The sequence below is a fragment of the Scylla paramamosain genome, chromosome 21 (genome assembly GCF_035594125.1).
Source record: "Scylla paramamosain isolate STU-SP2022 chromosome 21, ASM3559412v1, whole genome shotgun sequence".
NCBI lineage: Eukaryota > Metazoa > Arthropoda > Malacostraca > Decapoda > Portunidae > Scylla > Scylla paramamosain.
In genome coordinates, this window is record NC_087171.1 from 13,785,013 (window position 1) to 13,808,454 (window position 23,442).

The window sequence follows — 23,442 nt, forward strand, 5'->3', positions numbered from 1 at the left end:
CAAGACTCAGGAAAGAGGCAATGCCAGATGTGATGTGGATTACAACACAAGAAAAGAAACAATTTAGGAATCTAGGAATCGTGTTCGGCATACCATGGAACTCCACACAATTATAAAGTTTGTTTTTGTTGTTAAATAATGCATTCAGAGTTTGTCCTTACAGGCAACGCGAAGGCTGCTGGCACACACAAACACCGGCACACAAGGCCACGCAGTAGTGGACGTTGACTCAGTGAGGCATTATGAAACCTGTTACAATAATGTGAGGATACAGGACGAGTACACCACAACCTTAACGAAGAGGTAGTGAAATAGTAAGGTTTAAATACATAAAAATGAATAAATAATTAAATAAAACAAATAAAATACAATATATAAAAGATATCAGGCCAGAAGAGGATCATTCATCATATGTAATCATGTTTTTAATATTTGATACCCTTACAGCGTAACGAGAATAATAATGACATTTCTTTCTGGTAAAGGCGCATAAGAGTCACAACACCACTAACCATGTTTCAAGGTAACTTGTTCCTTGAGCACCTCCTCCATGGCCGTGAGAGTGACGGCCGCCCCGAATACCATCCCCGTGGAGGTTTCTTGAATGCTGGTGAGTTCCGCCACATTGATTGGGTTGATCAGCACAGGGTATAGCTGATTCTTGTACTGCACCTCAACTCCTGCAAACCAACGCATCACTCGTTGAATAATTTGATAGTGAACTAGGAAATAACCATTTTCAGATGCTACAAGCTACAGCGAAAATCACATCAACTGTTAAAAATCAATTTCCAAACATACTCACCAACTTCAGTATTGCCACCAATGATCTTGGCGGTTGGATGAAGGTCCTTCAGATGGAGGAGCTGCTCGAGGGTCGCTGGACGGTGAAAGACAACGCGGGGACCTTTGAACTCAAGGCGCTCCCGCTCCAGATCATTTCGAACCTGCCGAACACATCCACAACACCCGAGTGATTCTGCATGGCTTCCTACAAAACAGAGCCACGATGCTTTCCGTGTAACTATTATACTACTAATTACTTGTACACTAACAACATTTAATTCTACTTTTTATATGTGTGCTTTGTCGTTGTTATGATTGATTGTCATATACTGATATTTGTTGAAGATCTGCGCCCTGCCTGCTGTTACACAACAAAAGTGTGTGTGTGTGTGTGTGTGTTACGACAAGCGAAGAAAGACGAGAGGAGATAAATAATGAATAATGCATACAGCATGAGAAAAGTGAGTTGCGGGACTTGTCGGGGATGTAAACACAATTATCAAGAAAGAAGAAAGTTACGAATGAGGATTCATGTAAGTAAGGTATGAAGAAAAAGAGATAAGATTGTGACCTATGCGTATAATTAATAACGTCACAGACTACATTTACGTACACTGTACCTTGAGCTCAGGCGGGAAGATGATCTCCTGGCTGGGATCATAAGGCCGCATCGCGCTGGCCTGGAACAGGTTGTGGCCAGATCGACCTGATTCATCGTCAAGCTCCTCCATTCCTCCGTTCTTCACAGGGTTTTCTCTGTTCATGGTTCCTGTTTCATACAGTCGAGAAGGGAACAATCAAAGCTAAGTAAGCAACATACGAATATTCTTTTTTTGATAAATAAGTACAATACAAATATTCTTTTTTTTAGACAAATGATTACGATCATAAAAAAAAAATATTTCCTTCAGAAATATTTCTCATTGTCAACAAACACGATTTCTTCATCCCTGCAATAGCAAGTAAAAAAATAATAAATAAATAAATAAAAAGTACTTCCCGGAATCACCTATGAGAGAGAGAGAGAGAGAGAGAGAGAGAGAGAGAGAGAGAGAGAGAGAGAGAGAGAGAGAGAGAGAGAGAGAGAGTTACCGATAATAAAAGAACTAAATAAGTTATGAGCGATCATTAAAGAATGCAGGAAACAGAAACAACAGCTAACTGAATACATGCATGGGTTTGAAACATCAAGCCAACAACAACTGAATGGCCCTCAGGCTGCCAAGCCATATAACATTCTTTGCTGGATCTACGAACACTCTTCGCTTGTTTACTAACAGATGAAGAATCGCCATTCATGACCTTCAAGTGAAGCTAAATCCATCTTCATAACACCTTACTTAACATAATCCAATATAATAATATAAATTTTCGTTGACGATGGCGTGGCAGTCCACGAATCAAACAATGAAGATCATCTAATGACAGTGTATCTAATGACCTAACGAAGAGAAATTTAAGCTTTCTGGTTTCGCACACACCTCCCATAATTTTTTATCCCTTAAGTTCAAGACAGACTCACCACAGCCGCCAACATTGAGCATGCAGCAATTCGCCTTGCCGCAGGTCGGGCCAGCAGAGGTAGTCAGCGAGCGGTAACCATCCAGGATTGGCCGGTAACCCGTGCACCGACATAAGTTCCCTGTAAAAATATTTCCGGAAGTCCCTTGGCCTTCAAATGTAACACTTTCTATAGGGTCCATTATTTTCTTTGAGGAAAGGAAGCACACCAGGACAACAAAACAACAAGGTCATTTCGTTTAAAAATAGGGGTCTGTAGAACACCACTCTTAGTATATTTAAGACAAGAACAGCGGTCGTCTTCCACCGTAGCAACAGAACGGCTGTAAAGGAAACCTGAGGCAAACTTGCAGAGAGAGAGAGAGAGAGAGAGAGAGAGAGAGAGAGAGAGAGAGAGAGAGAGAGAGAGAGAGAGAGAGAGAGAGAGAGAGAGAGGTTACTATACCCGTGAAATATTCGTCAAGCTGGGCCATGGTAGGCTGCGGGTTGTTCCTCAGCAGGGTGTACATGGACATGACGATGCCAGGAGTGCAGAAACCACACTGCGAACCATGAGCCTTGGCCAGACGCTCTTGCACGGCGTGGAGGCCCGTCTTGGTTGAGCCGATCCCCTCCACCGTGGTGACCGCCAAGCCGTGCAGGGAAGCCACTGGGGTGAGGCACGCGTTCACAGAGTAGTGCCTGCGTAGGGACACAAGAGTGACGTTCTGCAATTGATCTACGAGTGATTTATTGTACATAACTGCAAGTCAACTCAACTCAACCTTAATCCTCTGAGTGCTATGAATGAATGAAAGTGTTGTGGTAAGTTTAGAATATTACAAAAGACATAATTGACAGCAAAGGGAGTGAGTTCGGGGTAGTTCAAATCTTCCGGTGTCTGTTGTCTTATTTTAGCATGCTATACTGTCTAAGGTTACTCAGATAAGTGAATACTGCGCTATTAACACTCAAAATATAAATCCTATGACTGCTAATAACGATATAAAACTTGTTATTTAAGAAAATGAACACAATTTTCCTGCAGAAAAATATAACTTCAGGCATTCAAAGGTCTAAACTTCTCAATCACGCATCTTCCTGTCAGTGATGTTTTACGAAATCATCCTCTTAACTTTTGGAAAAAAAAAAAAAAATCGAAATACTTAGAAAAAAAATGCTTGTGTTCGTGAACGCTGCCGCCATCACGTGATGAAATATTCTTAAAGAAATACAAAAAAAAAAAAAAAAAAGTTAAGGCTAAATATCCAAGCCCTTCCTGCCCTGCGTATGGCGCATCACTTCGCATACGCAGATAAATGCATACATCATGTTCTCTTTCCATGAGTACTTTCCATACATATACATTTCTGGAATCAAATGACAAACTGGCATCTGCTTAGGTTGTGGCGCCACACAACCTACTCAGTACTCCCTCTCATAGGCCTATTACCTCCGTAAGACCAGAAGAGGGCACGTTACTGCTTATATTGAGACGCAGGAAATGGACAGCCAGAGGAAAGCAATGTTGTCTTCCAAAGACAAGAAGAGCAGTGACTACTAGCCAGGAGGCTTCTAATGACTTCGAAATTTGGCGACAATGAGGGAGGTGGTGCCTCCTGATACCCTCGCTTTCAAGCAATTAATACCTTAAAAAAAAAAAAAAGGCGGGGGGGGGAGGACCAGATACCAGCAATGCCATATAACGCTTCAAAAATTATAGAGTGATGTGACTGATGTAAAGAGAGGGCGGGTTAAGTGCACCATCTGTCAATAATGTTATGTGGCGCTGGGGTTTAAAGAAAACAAAAGGTATTTAAACACTGACCTTTAAATCCCGTTTTCTAAAAAAATAAATAAATAAATAGATAAAAAAAATACTTTTCTCGAAATTACTTCGCGACTATTTGACCGATGTTAATGAATGATACATCATTCAAAAAAGGATTAGAAATCCTAGTTTTTCCTTCAAGAGACTTCTTTAGATTATTTCTTTTTTTTTTCGCAGTTAACTGCAAACATTTCGGATAAAAAAAAAAATAATAAAACAATATATATATATATATATATATATATATATATATATATATATATATATATATATATATATATATATATATATATATATATATATATATATATATATATATATATAATTTCACATATGCAGACAAATTTTAAAATGTACCTTGATAATTCGATTGAAAATTATGCAATGTGTCTTTGGCTGTCACTGGATAAGAGATTTATATCAAGCTGGAATTTTACAAAAAAAAAAACATAATTTTGAATTTTTGCGGAAAAAAAGAGAAAAATAGAGATGAAGATCTGAAAATATGCTAAGATGTAACACATATGCATACTTATCACATAAAGAAAAAAATCATGCCTATATGCTAATAATAAGGAGTTACCTGGACGGTCCCCTTAAGCTTGAGAAGAAACCATCGAAATGAATGCGTTAAGTTATAAGAGGCATTCAAGGGTAAGTCCTAAAGATGAACATATCAATATTTACTTGTACTACACGTTTGCAAGGCTGCACTCACTTCACTTTATCTTCAGCGCGAATGTACTTGGACAGCATCACCGTGCAGGCCCCGCAGCCGCCCTCGCCACATCCAAGCTTCGTGCCACACAAACGCACTTCACCACAGTCAAGGAGGAAATCTTAACGTCTTCTTGAGAGGTGCACACACTTTTCCATAAACCATATGTAAAATACGTCTCACTACAGCTTACTGTATACCATAAAGTTCCACAGCTCGCGGGGTTAAGATCATTAAGGTTATTCACTCACAAACAAAATGACTTTGGAATATTGATCCTGCAGAGATACATAGATAGAGAGAGAGAGAGAGAGAGAGAGAGAGAGAGAGAGAGAGAGAGAGAGAGAGAGAGAGAGAGAGAGAGAGAGAGAGAGAGAGAGAGAGAGAGAGAAATGATAATGATGTAACATTAATACCCACGCAGCAGTCTTCTCTCATCTAATGATAAACAACACTAACACAGAGAGAAGAAGAAGAAGAAGAAGAAGAAGAAGAAGAAGAAGAAGAAGAAGAAGAAGAGCGAATGACTGATTGACAAAAAAAAAAAAATGGAAGGCGCCGAGAAGCTTCCTTTACCGTACCATGATCATGATCATCAACAACAACAACAACAACAACAACAACAACAACAACAACAACAACAAAAACAAAACATGCTTTAAATTCCTCTCATACACACAGACATACATATACACAACTACATCTCGCCGGGGAAAAATTGAAGATAAAAAAATAATGAAGACATAACTTCAAATAATGCTTAACTGGCTACCGGTATACAGCATGCTACAGAATGGAGCTCGTGTGTAAATATAAATAAGCGATGTTCTTGCTCCCCTCCTGTGACAGAATGGACTGTTGAGAGTCTACCTGCTGACTGCCACTTGGTACATCTTGCTTAATTACCAATCACCCTGAGACATCTTTACTTGTTTCACAGCCACATCCACTCTTTGAACTGGGAAGAAATTGCAAAATGTATTCTTTTTTTCATCTCTAACTTTCTTGTAGAAATGTAGATGCTTATAAAGATTTCACGCATTGCTTCTGGTGCTGCTGTTTCGTGTTACAGTGAAAGCAGTGAAACGGTAAGCCATAACTCTTACCCAACACCCTGACTTTTTACAGACATATTATTTTAGCCCCTTCACTGTGAAATGCAACAATTTACAGCATTAAAAGCAACGCATGAGTCTTCATAAACATCTGCAAAAAAGAAGTGGTTAAAAGAGAATAGATTTTTCAATTTAAAGCCAGTACAATGTTTGGAGGTGGTAGCAGAACAAGAAAAGATGCCTCCGAGTTGTTAATAATTAAGGAGAGACGTGTCAAAAATTTTTTTTTCTCTCTCTCTCTAAGGTCACGTGATGAGTTTGATTAGCATAGATTTTAATGGCGTTTATACAACACTTTGTGGGCATAATTTATGAACGAAATGGGGCGTCATGCTGTCAGTGTGGCCTACTTGTTGTTTGTATGAGTCAAGGTCTAAAAAAGACTACTTTCATCCCAAGGGTGCAGCTGTGACGTCACCAGACTACCTGTAATTCTGTGAATTATTCTACACGGGAAATACATGACAGTAAATAATAGTAATAATAATAATAATAATAATAATAATAATAATAATAATAATAATAATAATAATAATAATATAACAACAACAACAACAACAACAACAACAACAACAACAACAATAATAATAATAATAATAATAATAATAATAATAATAATAATAATAATATAACAACAACAACAACAACAACAACAACAACAACAACAATAATAATAATAATAATAATAATAATAATAATAATAATAATAATAATAATAATAATAATGGCAGAGAACACTAAAAGTTGCAAAGGCTTTGTATATTATAGTGTGTAGTAAACATAACCTTTTGCCCTAGTGGAACAATTTCCCTGACCTTGGCGCGTCAAGATATTCCAAGGAAAGATGTGCACCACCTGCGTTATGTGTATTGATTTGCGCAGTTCGTAAACTCACATCTGCTCTCTATTGCTCTCTTTTTTATGACATAACTTTCCAAATGAGGTTTGCACAAACTTCTTGAGACAAACATTATAAATAAATAAATAAATAAGCAAATCGATAAATAAATAAATTTAAAAGTCTGATAAAAATATTGACTAATTAAACAGTAAACCAGTTAACTCAATGAATATATGAATGAATGCAGCGCCACACATCTTAGATTGCAAGGATACATTTAGTCCGAAGGTAGACCAGCAGGGAACACTCAGGATCGACATCCGCATCCTCCACCTGCAACAACACATAAGAAGCAAGGTCGTTAGTCCGCTTATAGTACTGCATGTTATCCCCCTACCCCTCTCTGGACTACGTAATAATGACTCGATGGTGTTCAAGGCTCAATCATACACTATGAACTGCGCACCATGGTTCTTTGCCAAGCTTTCCTCGGCTGAGTAGTAGCAACAGGGTTTTACACGAGTAAACATGCACTCAATGCTATCATACTTGATGCATTATGTATGGGTTCTGGTAACTGTTTTTCACAATTATCTCAGTAAGATATACCTAGGAAACCTGTATGATAAATTAAAAATAATATTACGAACTAACACACGGAGTTAGCAAACATCGCCGAAAGGATTTGTTAAATTTTGTAAAAGTACCATAGATTTTCATCGGCCTTCATACCAAACTAAATGTAAATCAGTTGCAATTCACTTGGGATCTGCGTCCTCCCGGCTCATGAACTCACTGTAATACAAGTCCTGCCATGCGCAAAACCGCTTTGTCGTTGTTTGCTGCGTTGTGACGCGGTATTTACATGCACCACCTAATATGTGAAGATGTTCAGCTCCCAATCAGAATTACGCATGCACGACTTCGCCGTGTCTCTTGGTTAGTCTTATGATTCCTTCTCTCGCACAACATTGGTGAATGGAAATTCTAAACTAATTAAACAACCTAATACCGTAATAGAGGCAGTGTGCGCGGTCCGAAAGCAAAACTAGATAAGCAATAAAGTGAGATCTTAGTGTTAAGTCCGAGCGTGGCTACACTGACCATGATTTTAGAATCTCTACTTTTGCCTCCAGATCGCACTGTGTTTCCTCCTACGCTAGAAGTTATTCATTGTGTTTAGATTTACTTAACAAATACCCATCACTCTTTTGGTGTCGAGAAAAGGCAATTAACTTACCAATGCTGGCCGAAAACGAGCCGCTCTTCAGTAGAAGGTGGCTACCTCTTTTTTCGTGGCAAGAAATTTTACAGTTGAGAGAGAGAGAGAGAGAGAGAGAGAGAGAGAGAGAGAGAGAGAGAGAGAGAGAGAGAGAGATGTGAGACCGGTATCCATTTTCCCCGGCAAGACTTAGTGCATTGCTACGATGTAAGCAACCTCAAATGAAAGCCATTCATTGAATCGCAACCCGGTCCTCTATCCACGTTTCCATAACGCTGGAGCTCTGACAGGCATTACTGACAGGTTTACTTTCCTAGTTTTAAGTCACAAATGTTGATGTAAGGGTCATTATTTATGTCACTAAATGACCTTCAGTTTCATATGGCTTCCTGAGGAAATGAAACTAATTATAAGGGTCTTATTTTCAGTCATCAAACAATCAATGGAATGTTTCACGTCGTAGTTTGAGTAATTATGGATGTAGCCAGTAACCGTTTAACAGCTTTTTGGGGGCTTTCTCTTTGGCAGTTGAGCACAGACAACTGCCAGCTCCTCGGCATCCATGGCGGCAGTGACAATTTGTGGCCGCCATCGCGTGCCTCATGAGCGGGGTGTAAATATCAACTACTATTCGTGGCGACCTTTTATTGTAGCAGCAGCTGACCACTGAAAAGCGTCCCGTGTATGAATACGTACCTTAAGGGAAGAGTGTGTTGAAGGACCTGCATGCAGTCGCTTCCATTAGCTCGTGAGTTTGTGTGTGACTGTGGTGTGAGGTGTAACGTGATTGTAATGCAGAATAAGTTATGAATGCTAGGTGTTATTAATTCAATGGCGTTCGAGCATGTTATTTTATTTTTTTTTTATGCAAGAAGGACACTGGCCAAGGGCAACAAAAATAAAAAAAAAAGAAAAAAAAATGCCCACTGAAATACCAGTCCCACAAAAGGGTCAAAGCAGTGTGTGGTTGTTAGCTAGTTGTGTGAACGAGTGAATGAGCGAGACTTGTGTGAGGCATGAATACGTGTATGAGTGAACGAGCTAGGCTTCAGTCATAAGTGTTAAGTGGAAGTGCGCGGCCTGGCGCCGGGAGATCACCTACCTCCAGCCTTCTGTTCACACCTTCTGTGAATAAACACCTGCACTGTTACCTGCGTTTCCTGTGCCCCTGCTGGTCAAGAGTCGAACATGGCGCAGTGAGTAGGATCAGGACAAGGCTGCAGTGGGTACGGCGCAGAATGGAGAAGCAGTTGGAGGCGCTGGCTGCCCTGCTAGCGCGACAGTCGGAGCAGAGTCAGGCTCGCGAGGAGCGTTTAACCCAGCTGCTGGAGAGAGTGGGGACACAAGCTCCCAGTCGCACCACGGCGAGCAATGAAGGCGAAACCACAGCCCGCAGCACGTCTACCCAGGGCGCGAGGTTCCCGACGTCCGCCACCATCATTCCTCACTTAACGGCGTCAGCATCTTTACGTGAGTTCGACACGTGGCGCCATAAGTTTGAAGGATACGTAACCCTCGCCAGGATAGACTGTCTCTCCCTGGCTGAGCAGAGGGCGGCACTCGCTGCTGTCCTAGACGACGAGTGGACCCGTACACTTCGCTACGGGATAAGCTTACCGAGAGACGCGGAGTTAAGAACCATCCTCGATGCAATGTGTGAGTACCTGCGAAGCCAGCGCAACATCATCATGGATAGAAGAGACTTCTACTCCCGCGTGCAAGAAACGCAAGAAGGTTTTGACGACTTTTTATGTGCTGTAAAGGAAATCGCCAATTTCTGTGACTTTTGCGACCAGTGCATAAACCATCAGCTGCGTGACAGAATTGTCGTTGGGACACGAGACGAAGTGGCTCTGAAACGCATGCTGGAAAACAAGAAACTCACCCTTGAAAACGCCATAGATATTTGCAGAGCATCAGAGAGCGCTAACCAGTGTAGTGCAGTACTAAGGGGCGGCTCTCACTCTTCGAGCCATGGTGTGAACGCTGTCTCGAACTACAGGAAGGGCAGTTTCGGGGGCTCAAGCCCCACGGGCTGTTATCGTTGTGGCAAAGATTGTCGCAGTGACAAAAGGGGATGCCAGGCAATAGATAAAGTGTGTCGTAACTGCGGGAAAAGAGGGCATTTTGCGAGTGTATGTCAGCAGACAGTGAGGAAACGACGAGGAGCTTCGAGGAGTTCCTCAACTGTCTCTCCTCATCGCGGTGCAGGCCCGAGGCGGGGAGCCAGTGCCAGTGTATACCAGCTCTTATCAGGCGTATACACAAAGACGGTGACGGCACGACCTGCGCCCCAGGTGCTCATTACCGCCACACATCCCGCTGGAAGAGACAAGATTACGTGGACTCCTGACTCTGGGGCCGAAACGACCGTTATTGGCCTCGACACGGCAACACTCCTTGGAATCCCGCCCTCCAGCTTGGCGCCCGCTGATGGTGATGGACTTTATGCTGCCGGTAATCACCCCCTCACCTGTGTAGGAACTTTCTCGTCGCACTTGCAACTGGGCGACAGGGAAGCTGAGACTGTTGTGAGCGTGGTGAAGGAGGTGAAGGGGGCGCTGCTTAGCTGGTACGATTCCATCGCTCTCGGAATCCTCCCCGAAGATTTTCCGGCTCAAATCCGACCGCTACGCAGGGAAGAACAGCACACCGGCAACAGCTCCATCAAGTACCCGACCGCCTCGCAGCCACCTCTATCTACGCCCACAGAAGTGATCAGCTGGCCTCATTCCTACGACCCAACGCCACAGCAGCGTGCGGGGCACGCTGCTGCTGTGATCAAGGCCTTTCCCAGCGTCTTCGAAGCAAAGGAAGGTTTACGTGCAATGGCTGGTGGATCCATGGCCATCGAGTTGACAGACGACGCTCGACCCTTCGCCGTAACAGCATCTCGTACAATCCCTTACAATTGGCGTGAAGAAATTAAGAGCCAGTTGGAAGAGCTGCTTAACAAGGGAATCATCGAGAGTGTGGACTACCCTACGGCATGGTGCCACCCCATCGTGCCTGTCCCAAAAAAGACATCTGGTGTAAGGCTGTGTGTTGACCTGACACGACTCAACCGTTACGTGAAGAGGCCCGTGTATCCAGTGCGCTCACCTCATGACGCCATCGCCTCGATCGGGACCGGAGCAGTTTGGTTCACCACTCTTGATGCCAAGATGGGGTATTTTCAAGTCCCCATTAGAGAAGAAGACCAGGATTTAACCTGCTTCATAACACCTTGGGGTCGGTACAAGTTTCGGCGAGCGGTTATGGGTCTCGTCTCGTCTGGAGACGAGTATAACCGTCGAGGAGACCAAGCTCTCGGCGACATACCTAACACCATCAAGATCGTGGACGACATCCTGGCCTATGACTCCACCTACAGTGCGCACTTAGCCCATGTCATTCAGATTGTGCGGCGGTGTGACCAGCACGGCATCACTCTCAACCCACAGAAGTTTACATTCGCGGAAAGAGTGGTAGATTACTGTGGTTACTCTGTTTCTGGACAAGGCTACACGACAGACTCAAAGAAAGTTAAGGCAATCTCTGACTTCCCACGACCACAGCACATCACCGACTTACGATCATTCATGGGTCTTACAAACCAGCTTGGAAGCTTTTCTCCTGCTGTGGCTGCAGCTGCACAACCCCTCAGAGATCTCTTACGCCCGAAGAACAGTTGGTGCTGGTCTCCTAACCATGAAGAGGCGTTTGAGAAGGTGAAACAGTGTCTCGTCAGCCCACCTGTCTTGGCATACTTCGACCCATCATTACCAACGATGCTACAGACTGACGCCTCAAGGATGCACGGATTTGGATTCGTTCTCCTGCAGAAGCACAGTGACCAGTGGAAGATGGTGCAATGCGGGTCAAGATTTGTTACAGACACAGAGAGCCGCTATGCAGTAATAGAGTTGGAAATGGCTGCAATCGTCTGGGCAGTCAGGAAATGTGGCACCTACCTGAAAGGACTCCCTCACTTCGATCTAGTGCTCGACCACCGCCCGCTGATACCTCTCCTCAATAGCAAGTTGTTGGGAGAAATAGAGAACCTGCGGCTGCAGCGCATGAGGGAGAAGCTTGCTCAGTATTCTTTCACAGCAAGCTGGCAAAAGGGATCGACACACTGTGTGCCCGACGCCCTCTCACGTGCTCCAGTACAGGACCCAGTGGAGGAAGAGGATGCTGCTACTTCTGGTGACCTCGACCCTCTCCACTCAGCGGTCATCTCAGCGTTATCTGCCACCAATGAGGACGGCGTCCGCTTAGCACCACTCCAGGATCAGACTGTGGAAATGGTACGTGCCGCAGCAGCAAGAGACGGGGAGTACTGCTTGCTCAAGAACGTCATCATCGAGGGCTTCCCTGATCATTGCCACGACCTCGATCACCGCTTGCGTACGTACTGGCCGGTGCGCAGTCTGCTGGCCGTAGACGACGACCTGGTGGTTTACGGGCCGAGGCTTCTTATTCCTCACAGCCTCCGCCGAGAAACACTAGAGCGACTCCATGACAGTCATCAGGGGATGGAGCGCACCAAGCGACGGGCCCGACAAACGGTGTACTGGCCTGGTATGGACAGAGACGTTGAGAACGTCGTTTCTGGATGCTCACTATGCCGTCCACTCCTACCAAGCCAAGCCAACGAACCTCTCTGGCAGGACACGGACACACCCAGCAGGGTGTTTGAGTCAGTTTCTGCAGACTACTTCCACGCAGCAGGCCGTACATACCTCGTGTATGTAGATCGCTTGTCTGGGTGGCCTCACGTGTCTGCATGCTCACGTCCAGCATCGGCTGATCAGCTCGTTCGTGTCCTTCGGGGTGTGTTCGCCGACACGGGCGTGCCTGTTCTCCTGAGGACTGACGGTGGACCGCAGTTCACTTCTTCATCGGTACGGCGCTTCCTGGCTCGATGGGGGTTGGAGCATCGTGTATCTTCACCTCATTATCCACGCTCCAATGGTCACGCCGAGGCAGCGGTCAAGTCCGTGAAGAAGCTGATCCTCACGACCACACAGCAGGGACACCTGGACGAGGATGCGTTCGCTCGCGGGTTGCTGGAACTGCGCAACACTCCGAGGGCGGAAGGGCGATCACCAGCACAAGTCCTCTTCGGTCATCCTATGAGGTCCTGTGTCCCGGCTCATCATCGCTCATACGCTCAGCAGTGGCAGCGCGCTGCTGATGAGTGCGACGCCAAGGCAGAGCGACTGAGGAAGAAAGCGAAACTTCGCCACGACGCGTCCGCCCGTACTCTTCCTCTCCTGCACCTCGGTGGCCACGTCGACGTTCAAGATCACACGACAGGCCTCTGGGATCGCCTGGGTGTCATCGTGGCTGTTGGGCGAAGGAGAGACTACCTCATCAAGATGGGCAGCGGTCGCGTGATGTGGCGTAATAGAAGACACCTACGCCCACACAGACCTCTCGCTCCCCTTCCTGTCGAGCAGCACACCGCTCATGGCGGTGCAGCGCTTCAGCATCAGGGTCACGAGGAACACCACCATCCCGGCAGCCCGGAGCATCAGGGTAACGGGGTACACCGTGGCCGAGAGCAACCAGAGCGTCGAAGCAGCCGACAGCGTAGGGAGCCGAGACGACTGCAGGTGCGGTGGCACCGTAGCACCTACGATTAGTCGTACGTGTTCATTGTACGCTGTGTTTGTTTTGTGTATATGTACCGTGTTTTCTGTACTTCAATCATTGTAACTTTGTTTCATGTGTTACGGTAGCCATAACAAAGATAAGGAATCTTCCTTATGTCTCGGGGGAGGTGTGTGGTTGTTAGCTAGTTGTGTGAACGAGTGAATGAGCGAGACTTGTGTGAGGCATGAATACGTGTATGAGTGAACGAGCTAGGCTTCAGTCATAAGTGTTAAGTGGAAGTGCGCGGCCTGGCGCCGGGAGATCACCTACCTCCAGCCTTCTGTTCACACCTTCTGTGAATAAACACCTGCACTGTTACCTGCGTTTCCTGTGCCCCTGCTGGTCAAGAGTCGAACAAGCAGTAGTCAAAAACTGATAATAAGTGTCTTGAAACCTCCCTCTTGAAGGAATTCAAGTCATAGGAAGGTGGAAATACAGAAGCATGCAGGGAGTTACAGAGTTTACCAGAAAAAGGGATGAATGATTGATAATACTGGTTAACTCTTGCGTTAGAGAGTTCGACAGAATAGGGGTGAGAGAAAGAAGAAAGTCTTGTGCAGCGAGGCCGCGGAATGAGGGGAGGCATGCAGTGAGCAAGATCAGAAGAGCACTTAGCATGAAAATGGCGGTAGAAGACAGCTAGAGATGCAACATTGCGGCGGTGAGAGAGAGGCTCAAGACAGTCAGTTAAAGGAGAGGAGTTGATGAGACGGAAAGCTTTTGATTCCACCCTGTCTAGAAGAGCAGTATGAGTGGAACCCCCCCCAGACACATGAAGCATACTCCATACATGGACGGATAAGGCCCTTGTACAGAGTTAGCAGCTGGGGGGGGGGATGAGAAAAACTGGCGGAGATGTCTCAGAACGCCTAACTTCATAGAAGCTGTTTTAGCTAGAGATGAGATGTGAAGTTTCCAGTTCAGATTATAAGTAAAGGACAGACCGAGGATGTTCAGTGTAGAAGAGGGGGACAGTTGAGTGTCATTAAAGATGAGGGGATAGTTGTCTGGAAGGTTGTGTCGAGTTGATAGATGGAGGAATTGAGTTTTTGAGGCATTGAACAATAGCAAGTTTGCTCTGCCCCAATCAGAAATTTTAGAAAGATCAGAAGTCAAGCGTTCTGTGGCTTCCCTGCGTGAAATGTTTACCTCCTGAAGGGTTGGACGTCTATGAAAAGACGTGGAAAAGTGCAGGGTGGTATCATCAGCGTAGGAGTGGATAGGACAAGAAGTTTGGTTTAGAAGATCATCAATGAATAATAAGAAGAGAATGGGTGACAGGACAGAACCCTGCGGCACACCACTGTTAATAGATTTAGGAGAAGAACAGTGACCGTCTGCCACAGCAGCAATAGAACGGTCAGAAAGGAAACTTGAGATGAGGTTACAGAGAGAAGGATAGAAGCCGTAGGAGGGTAGTTTGGAAATCAAAGCTTTGTGCCAGACTCTATCAAAAGCTTTTGATATGTCTAGGGTAACAGCAAAAGTTTCACCAAAATCTCTAAAAGAGGATGACCAAGACTCAGTCAGGAAAGCCAGATCACCAGTAGAGCGGCCTTGACAGAACCCATACTGGCGATCAGATAGAAGGTTGTGAAGTGATAGATGTTTAAGAATCTTCCTGTTGAGAATAGATTCAAAAACTTTAGATAGGCAGGAAATTAAAGCAATAGGACGGTAGTTTGAGGGATTAGAACGGTCACCCTTTTTAGAAACAGGTTGAACGTAGGCAAACTTCCAGCAAGAAGGAAAAGTAGATGTTGACAGACAGAGCTGAAAGAGTTTGACTAGGCAAGGTGCAAACACGGAGGCACAGTTTCGGAGAAGAATAGGAGGGACCCCATCAGGTCCATAAGCCTTCCGAGGGTTTAGGCCAGTGAGGGCATGGAAAACACCATTGCGAAGAATTTTAATAGGTGGCATGAAGTAGTCAGATGTTGAAGGAGAGGGAGGAACAAGCCCAGAATCGTTCAAGGTAGAGTTTTTAGCAAAGGTTTGAGCGAAGAGTTTAGCTTTAGAAATAGATGTGATAGCAGTGGTGCCATCTGGTTGAAATAAAGGAGGGAAAGAAGAAGCAAAGTTATTGGAGATATTTTTGGCTAGATGCCAGAAGTCACGACGGGAGTTAGATCTTGAAAGGTTTTGACACTTTCTGTTAATGAAGGAGTTTTTGGCTAGTTGGAGAACAGACTTGGCATGGTTCCGGGCAGAAATATAAAGTGCATGAGATTCTGGTGATGGAAGGCTTAAGTACCTTTTGTGGGCCATCTCTCTATCATGTATAGCACGAGAACAAGCTGTGTTAAACCAAGGTTTGGAAGGTTTAGGTCGAGAAAAAGAGTTAGGAATGTACGCCTCCATGCCAGACACTATCACCTCTGTTATGCGCTCAGCACACAAAGACGGGTCTCTGACACGGAAGCAGTAGTCATTCCAAGGAAAATCAGCAAAATACCTCCTCAGGTCCCCCAGACTATCAGAGGCAAAACGCCAGAGGCACCTTCGCTTAGGGGGATCCTGAGGAGGGATTGGAGCGATAGGACAAGATACGAGTACAAATATGAGATTGTGATCGGAGGAGCCCAACGGAGAAGAAAGGGTGACAGCATAAGCAGAAGGATTAGAGGTCAGGAAAAGGTCAAGAACGTTGCTATATTAGGTGTTATTTCATGGTGTTGTGGTATGTTGACATTATTGTGTGCACATGTTCTTATGTTTTCGCAGAGTCGGGAGGTAAGGACACTGTGACACAGGATATAGTAAACTCGTACGTTGTCAGCGATGTCCACCTTGTTTGGAAGGCAACAAAAACTGATGCACTTTTTGTTTATGTATCAGTGAGAGAAACAGCCAATCTTGAAAATTACTAAAGGAGTAATATTACGCATTATACAAGGTGGAATGACACAATTTAGACCGACCATGAACGAGGGATCACAAATATTTTGATGCCAGATCGTGGCGTCTATTTTGATCCGTTCAGCAGTAACAAGCAAGTTGCTTTGATAACTTTACACAAACAACTATAAATTATTCGGTTACCACATATGAAGCTGGACTAAATACGAGCCTGGTAACTGCAGCTTGACTTCATGATTTCATCCGTAACTCTTTCGGAATTCATAAGATCTCACCACCTCAGTCTCTGAAAGTGGTTAAACCCGTATACAGGACAAACTCTGGGGAGACGTGTTGCTATAATAAATAATAAAACATCATCATTATAATCATCTCCATCATCACTACCACCATCACCATAAGAGCAACGACCCAGAATACCGTTGATATAAGCCTGATGGAGAGGCTGTCTGGTATGGAGAGAGAGAGAGAGAGAGAGAGAGAGAGAGAGAGAGAGAGAGAGAGAGAGAGAGAGAGAGAGAGAGAGAGAGAGAGAGAGAACGGTAGGGGCTGCGGTAGGGACGAGTAAGGAATCTCTGACGCGAGCTCCCTACATAAGATCTTTTTACACTACTCCGCTGCCCCTCCACTACTTTTAAAAGGCTTTAGTTGAAGTTACATGGGTTGTTAAGGGTGTTTTTAAGGTTCTAGTCACAGTGATTTCTACGTTAATAACAGGAGAAACAGTCTTGAGAATCCGGTTAATCATCTCTGTGGACTTTGAAAACAGTCGTGGCGGGAGAGCAAAGTGCTTCTGAATAGGGGTTATTTAGTCGCGGTCACTGGAAATGAAGGCTGCATCATCAGTCTACCCTTGTGTGAGGTACGCTTTAAGAATATTTGTGACTTTTATATACATGCAGACAGTAATGGTGAATATCCTTAAATACAGTCAATTTTGAGTTTCAAAATTTAAAAAAATCCTACATGTATATATTTATATCATTTAATTGTGATATTCCTAAAATGTACCGCAGCTGAAGTACGATAGTCCGACCTTCAGCTACCGTGACTTTGACTGTAGCACTGTACGTATCGTGGTCAAAAGTCCAGTAACATGTCTCTGTTATCTTCGCTCTCTCGATGGAACTTTCACTTGTAAGAGATGATTTGCCCAGATTTCTGGTTTGTAAATTCTCATCGCAATGATTCAAGATTCGTCACTCAGCCAGCAAATGAACTGGCAATAAATAAATAAATAAAGAATGAAAGAATAAATAAATCAATTAATGAATAAATAATAAAATAAATAAAAAAAATCCTCAGACCATGACGACAAAATGACGACAAATAGCAGCCACACGTGCCATGATGGAGAAATGGGACATGAAAATAAGACGTGATAAAGAAAAATCACCAACAGTAATACACACACACACACGTACACACACACACACACACACACACACACACACACACACACACACAGAGAGAGAGAGAGAGAGAGAGAGAGAGAGAGAGAGAGAGAGAGAGAGAGAGACGAGAGAGAGAGGAGAGAGAGAGAGAGAGAGAGAGAGAGAGAGAGAGAGAGAGTGTCAACAATGATTTAATTATCTACTTGTGGGTACAACAGTGGTTGCCAGCCCACCTAACACTGCTCGGTTGGGTTCCTCTGACGTCTGTGACGCAGCAGGAGGGATGGAACCTTGAGCCACTGTCTACAGAGGTGCATCGCTACAGCACCAGTACCACATCCATTCAAGGCCAACAGGGTTTCATATTTGCCATCTACGACACTCTGTCTGTATGTTTGTGTGTGTATGTAGGGAAGGTAAGAGAGAGAGAGAGAGAGAGAGAGAGAGAGAGAGAGAGAGAGAGAGAGAGAGAGAGAGAGAGAGAGAGAGAGAGAGAGAGAGAGAGAGAGAGAGAGAGATGTATTGATGATGAGATGTATTTTGGAGCAGTCTGATTATTGTCTTTGATAACCCCGCATTATAGTAAGACCAGCGGTTCGCGTGGGGTCAGGGTGTGGGTGCAGCGTTGCCTCTTTTCCCTAAAACAAAACCAGGTGGGTCGCCTCACAGGGGACACGTAATAATAATAATAATAATAATAATAATAATAATAATAATAATAATAATAATAATAATAGTAAACGGTTTATTATCAAGGCAGTTTACAAACTGAAAATGTACAGAGGGGACGGGAAAATACTTAACATTAATCCTAAAGTTAAGTCTAATCTAGAAACGAAATGCTATTTATTGGTGGCTCGCACCTTGGTGGGAATCGCGCTGAGTCTGTACCGGTCCGTGCGCGGCGCCTTTAGGGGCGTTATTTGGTTGTGGTGTCTTGCGGTACGGACCGGGCGAGGCGCGTAAGGCGGCAGCATGTGTCCTGAAGCGTGGATGATGTAATAGTCCCCTTCCAAACTTCTCCAGAGCCTCTCGGTGCCTGGCGGATAGTCTGGACAGACTCAAGGTGGTCAGGGCTTCATCATAGGTGGTGTAGACAGGGCCAAGGATGACCCTGCACGCCCTTTTCTGCACACTCTCCAGCTGGAGCTGTTGAGTGTGTGTGGGGGAGGAGGACCACGCTGGGGAGGCATACATGAGTTTGGGGAGGATGAAACTGAGGTACACCCCCTTGACTCGTCTGTCGGCGTCCCTTGCGACCTGAGTCTGCACAGCAGACTCAGGTAGTGGATCTTACGGTGCTGGTGACATGCTGCTTCCAGGTCAGCTGGTCGTCCACCGTGACTCCGAGAAGCTTGGCACATCGGACCACCTGAAGGGCGTAAGGGCCCACTGTGAGCTGTGGAGGGGCCACTGGTACAGAGGAGGTACAGAAATGCATCACCACAGTTTGGCTGTAGTTGATGGTCATCCTGCTCTCCTCCGTCCACGTCTGTAGTCGCTCCAAAATTACTTGCAGTGGCGAGTAGTCCGGGTTCCTGTTGGAGACTACGAAGCGGGTGATTCCTGGGGCGAGGTCACCTGCGCCTCGCAGTTCCCGATGAGTTCAACGTTTTATTTTCATTATTATTTTATTCGTGAAGTAAATGCTATATTGTCTACGTATATTCCTTCAGATTACCCTATAAGTATTATTAAATATGACATACTTGTCCACGTTATACCTGGTGTGAGTTATTAGAAGTAGCATGTCAGGAGGAGGTCACCCCTTCACCGGGCTTGGGTCAAGCTGGGTGGGTGAGTGTTGCCCTTCACAATGAGTTTATTTATCTATATTTTTTTCAGTGAGTGAATAACACATTTCCCAGTTTTATTCCTTCAGATTACCTTCTAAATATAGTTATAAATAACACAGCTGCCCATCTTAAAACAACTATGAAAGTTAGTGTGAATAACAATTTACTAGCAATACAATACAATGCAATGCAATATTCATGCCACGTTTCTTTATTCATGTGCGTGTGATTCACCTACGGTCGTCTGCTGGTCAGCCAGCCAGCCGTTCCCCTACGGAAAGAGCTCAGAACTCATAGTGACCGATCTTTGGGTAGGACTGAAACCACTGACACACCACACAACGGGACAGCGAGGTCACAACCCCTCGGGTTACATCCCGTACCTATTTGCTGCTAGGTGAACAGGGGCTACACATTAAGAGGCTCGCCCATTTGCCTCATCGTGCCCGTGTGTGTGTGTGTGTGTGTGTGTGTGTGTGTGTGTGTGTGTGTGTGTGTGTGTGTGTGTGTGTGTGTGTGTGTGTGTGTGTGTGTGTGTGTATATATATATATATATATATATATATATATATATATATATATATATATATATATATATATATATATATATATACAGACTAATTTTTGTGGGATATAATATTTATGTGATAATTATGTTTATTATTTCTGCATCTTATTTCTAGAGCCTTGTACACTTTGGGTGTTTTAGGAAAAGTGGCTAGCCGGCCAATTAGTTTGGTCTTATAGTCACCATGTGTGAACATTTATTTATTTTTTACAGGTTTTGAGTTTTCAAAACAATATTTTTAGGCTATTTTATGACAATTATTTTCTGTGTAATTTCTGTTTAAAAATCAATAATAGAAATTATAACAACAACAAGAACAACAATACGAACACAAATACTACTACTACTACTACTGCTTCTACTACTACTACTACTACTACTACTACTACTACTACTACTACTACTACTAATTATTATTATTATTATTATTATTATTATTATAATTATTATTATTATGGTAATGCTTCTTTTGGAGGAGAGTGGTCCGTTGTGGCGACCGCTAAATGGAAGCAGCCAAAAAAAGAAGAATTATGGTAATGCTAACAACAGACAGCTTCTAAAACCTGATTTTGAAATTCGATGTGTGCTATTTTCACTCAAAATGACAATTTACATGAGTCACGTAAACAGGAGCCTCAATTGATTTGTTAGGCAATGGTGTTAAGACCGATTAAAAACTAAGATGATCTACGTCAACTAACAAAAACTGGACGAATCAAAGACTGCAAAATATCTAAAGCCACTCAACCCTAGAAACCTTCAAGAGAAAAATTCCCTAGAACAGGAGCTAGTTAAAAAGTGAATCCCTTGCCCTTGCCGCGAGAAAGTATGTCACACGATGTTCAGTACAAAGCAAATCACATGCCGAGAGATAACACAAGGTCAAGAAAAAGATAGCACACGAACTCCGGATTGTAGCATCGTGAGGTGGTCAGTGTTGAGGGCCATAAAGATTTAACAGTCCTGTCATAAAGATGCCAAATGACCTCACCTGCACAGTATTGACTTCACATCGAGAACATATGTGCTGAGGTGACGTTTAGTGAGTATCTGTTGGGTCACCCATAGTATAAGTGTTCTCTGTGTGTGTGTGTGTGTGTGTGTGTGCGGCACTGTGCGTGTTAATGTTCCAGTAATGGCTATTAATTGAACGATAGTATGTTCACCAAGTTACTTCGATCTATAACTGCATCAGCTTCCCAAGAAATGATATAGTACAAATACTAAATAGAAGATAGGATCGATGGGAGTGTTTTTACATGATAGATGAAAAATGAAGGTCATCTCTCTCTCTCTCTCTCTCTCTCTCTCTCTCTCTCTCTCTCTCTCTCTCTCTCTCTCTCTCTCTCTCTCTCTCTCTCTCTCTCTCTCTCTCTCTCTTCTTTTTCTTCTTTAAGGAGATCGCCATCCTGAGTTGAGAAGGTTTACTTAACTTAAAAATAAATATTTACCTGAATAATCTCTCTCTCTCTCTCTCTCTCTCTCTCTCTCTCTCTCTCTCTCTCTCTCTCTCTCTCTCTCTCTCTCATATATATATATATATATATATATATATATATATATATATATATATATATATATATATATATATATATATATATATATATATATGTATATCTCAAACTCCAACCTCAACTCTATTCTCCTCTCTCTCTTAAATGCAACCTACCTCCTCTTAACTCTAACCTACTCATTCCTACCTTCTAACTTTGAGGTCTTTCTTCTTAATCCAAATCTTTCAACTCTTCACTCTCACCGCCCAACTCTAGAAACAGAGCGTGTCACGCTCTAAATTACAGGATTTATGTAATACATATTACTATATTAAAAGACCTTCTTTGCTGGTTCTTTCCGTCAAACAGAATAATATTTTAACCGTCTGACGCCTGTGTCTCATCATATATTGTCGTTATATATCTATCTATCTATCTATCTATCTATCTATCTATCTATCTATATATATATATATATATATATATATATATATATATATATATATATATATATATATATATATATATATATATATATTATTTCGATTATAATTACTCATAGCTGGAGGTGAACTGCACCAATCTAAATTACGTAATTTATAATTTTAAAGGCACTGGATTATGACATACTTCAAATTTAATTATATTGTTATACGTACAGTATAACCGAGCTTCCATGGAACGCGGATTAACATTCCTTGCAATAAAAAATAAATTCCTACCACATAGCGTACACATCAAGGGACAAATTATGGCTACTCTCTAATGTAGTTCTCACCTTCGATCCATTGACAAAAAACACCAAGGTGTTACTACATGGGGCGTCATGCGACATAGCTGCTGCAAATCTTTTGTTCTGTTGTGGTCACCGTGGTATGTCGCGTGTGCGTTTGCCTCGCTACTCAACGCTACTGAACTATACACCACTGCACACACTACGATTCAGACACTCACTGGCAAGATTAGGGCCGGGGAGCTCCAAAGGTCATTTGAAACTTTGGCGGTTGCCATGTATAATATTTATTGCCGCCTCCACCAACTACTCCATGATGTGGCAAAAGAAGCTAATATTTGTTCAGTCGTAAAAAATAAATCTTTATCTTTGAAGTGCCGCAGTAATCGTGTCTATAGTGTCACCACGCGGGCCACGCTCCACAAAGAGTACTTCCAGCATGCTGTGTTTGAAGGGAGCTTTGTATGAAACTTATACAACGTTCATTGGCAGCAGGTATGAAACTCAGTCTCAAGCTGCCTTTCTTTTAAGGAGGATCTACCTGTATAGGCATGTGGCTGAGATTCAGTAATGACCTCGGCTCAACTGCTTCAAGCTATATGTAGGCTGTAGTTCTTGCAGAGCACAGTGGCGAGCATCACACAGTGACAATCTACCGCTTGTGACAGCTGAGTGGCGACTTGGCCGTGTTGTTTCTGTTTTGATCAGCAGTGGCTTCAAGCGTTCCTTTTACCCCGAACGAATCCAGGTTAGATTCAGATCCAGATCAATGATCTAGAGCTGATCAGTTCTATAAGTAGAAGACGCCTTTATATATTATCTCTGTCTTTGTAAACAAGCTGTGAAAACTGGCATTAGCGCGGTTTGGAAGGGACAAGGCTACGGCATTTTCCTTCTGCACACACACGCACACACACACACAACAACAACAACAACAACAACAGCA

General features: G+C 43.5%; 1 protein-coding gene across 1 annotated transcript in view; it reads right to left on the reverse strand.

The window, feature by feature from the left end:
• Window positions 1-22,726, reverse strand: part of LOC135111060 (xanthine dehydrogenase/oxidase-like) — a 48,273-nt gene extending 25,547 nt beyond the window's left edge. Inside the window, exons 1-8 of the mRNA XM_064023973.1 lie at window positions 22,542-22,726; window positions 7,067-7,124; window positions 4,836-4,932; window positions 2,753-2,988; window positions 2,309-2,428; window positions 1,407-1,555; window positions 806-947; window positions 513-680 (exon numbers count right to left, since the gene is read on the reverse strand). Coding sequence (XP_063880043.1) covers window positions 513-680; window positions 806-947; window positions 1,407-1,555; window positions 2,309-2,428; window positions 2,753-2,988; window positions 4,836-4,932; window positions 7,067-7,124; window positions 22,542-22,598 — 1,027 coding nt within the window. The 5' untranslated portion in view covers window positions 22,599-22,726. The remainder of the gene's footprint in view (window positions 1-512; window positions 681-805; window positions 948-1,406; window positions 1,556-2,308; window positions 2,429-2,752; window positions 2,989-4,835; window positions 4,933-7,066; window positions 7,125-22,541) is intronic.
• Window positions 22,727-23,442: the final 716 nt, after the last annotated feature.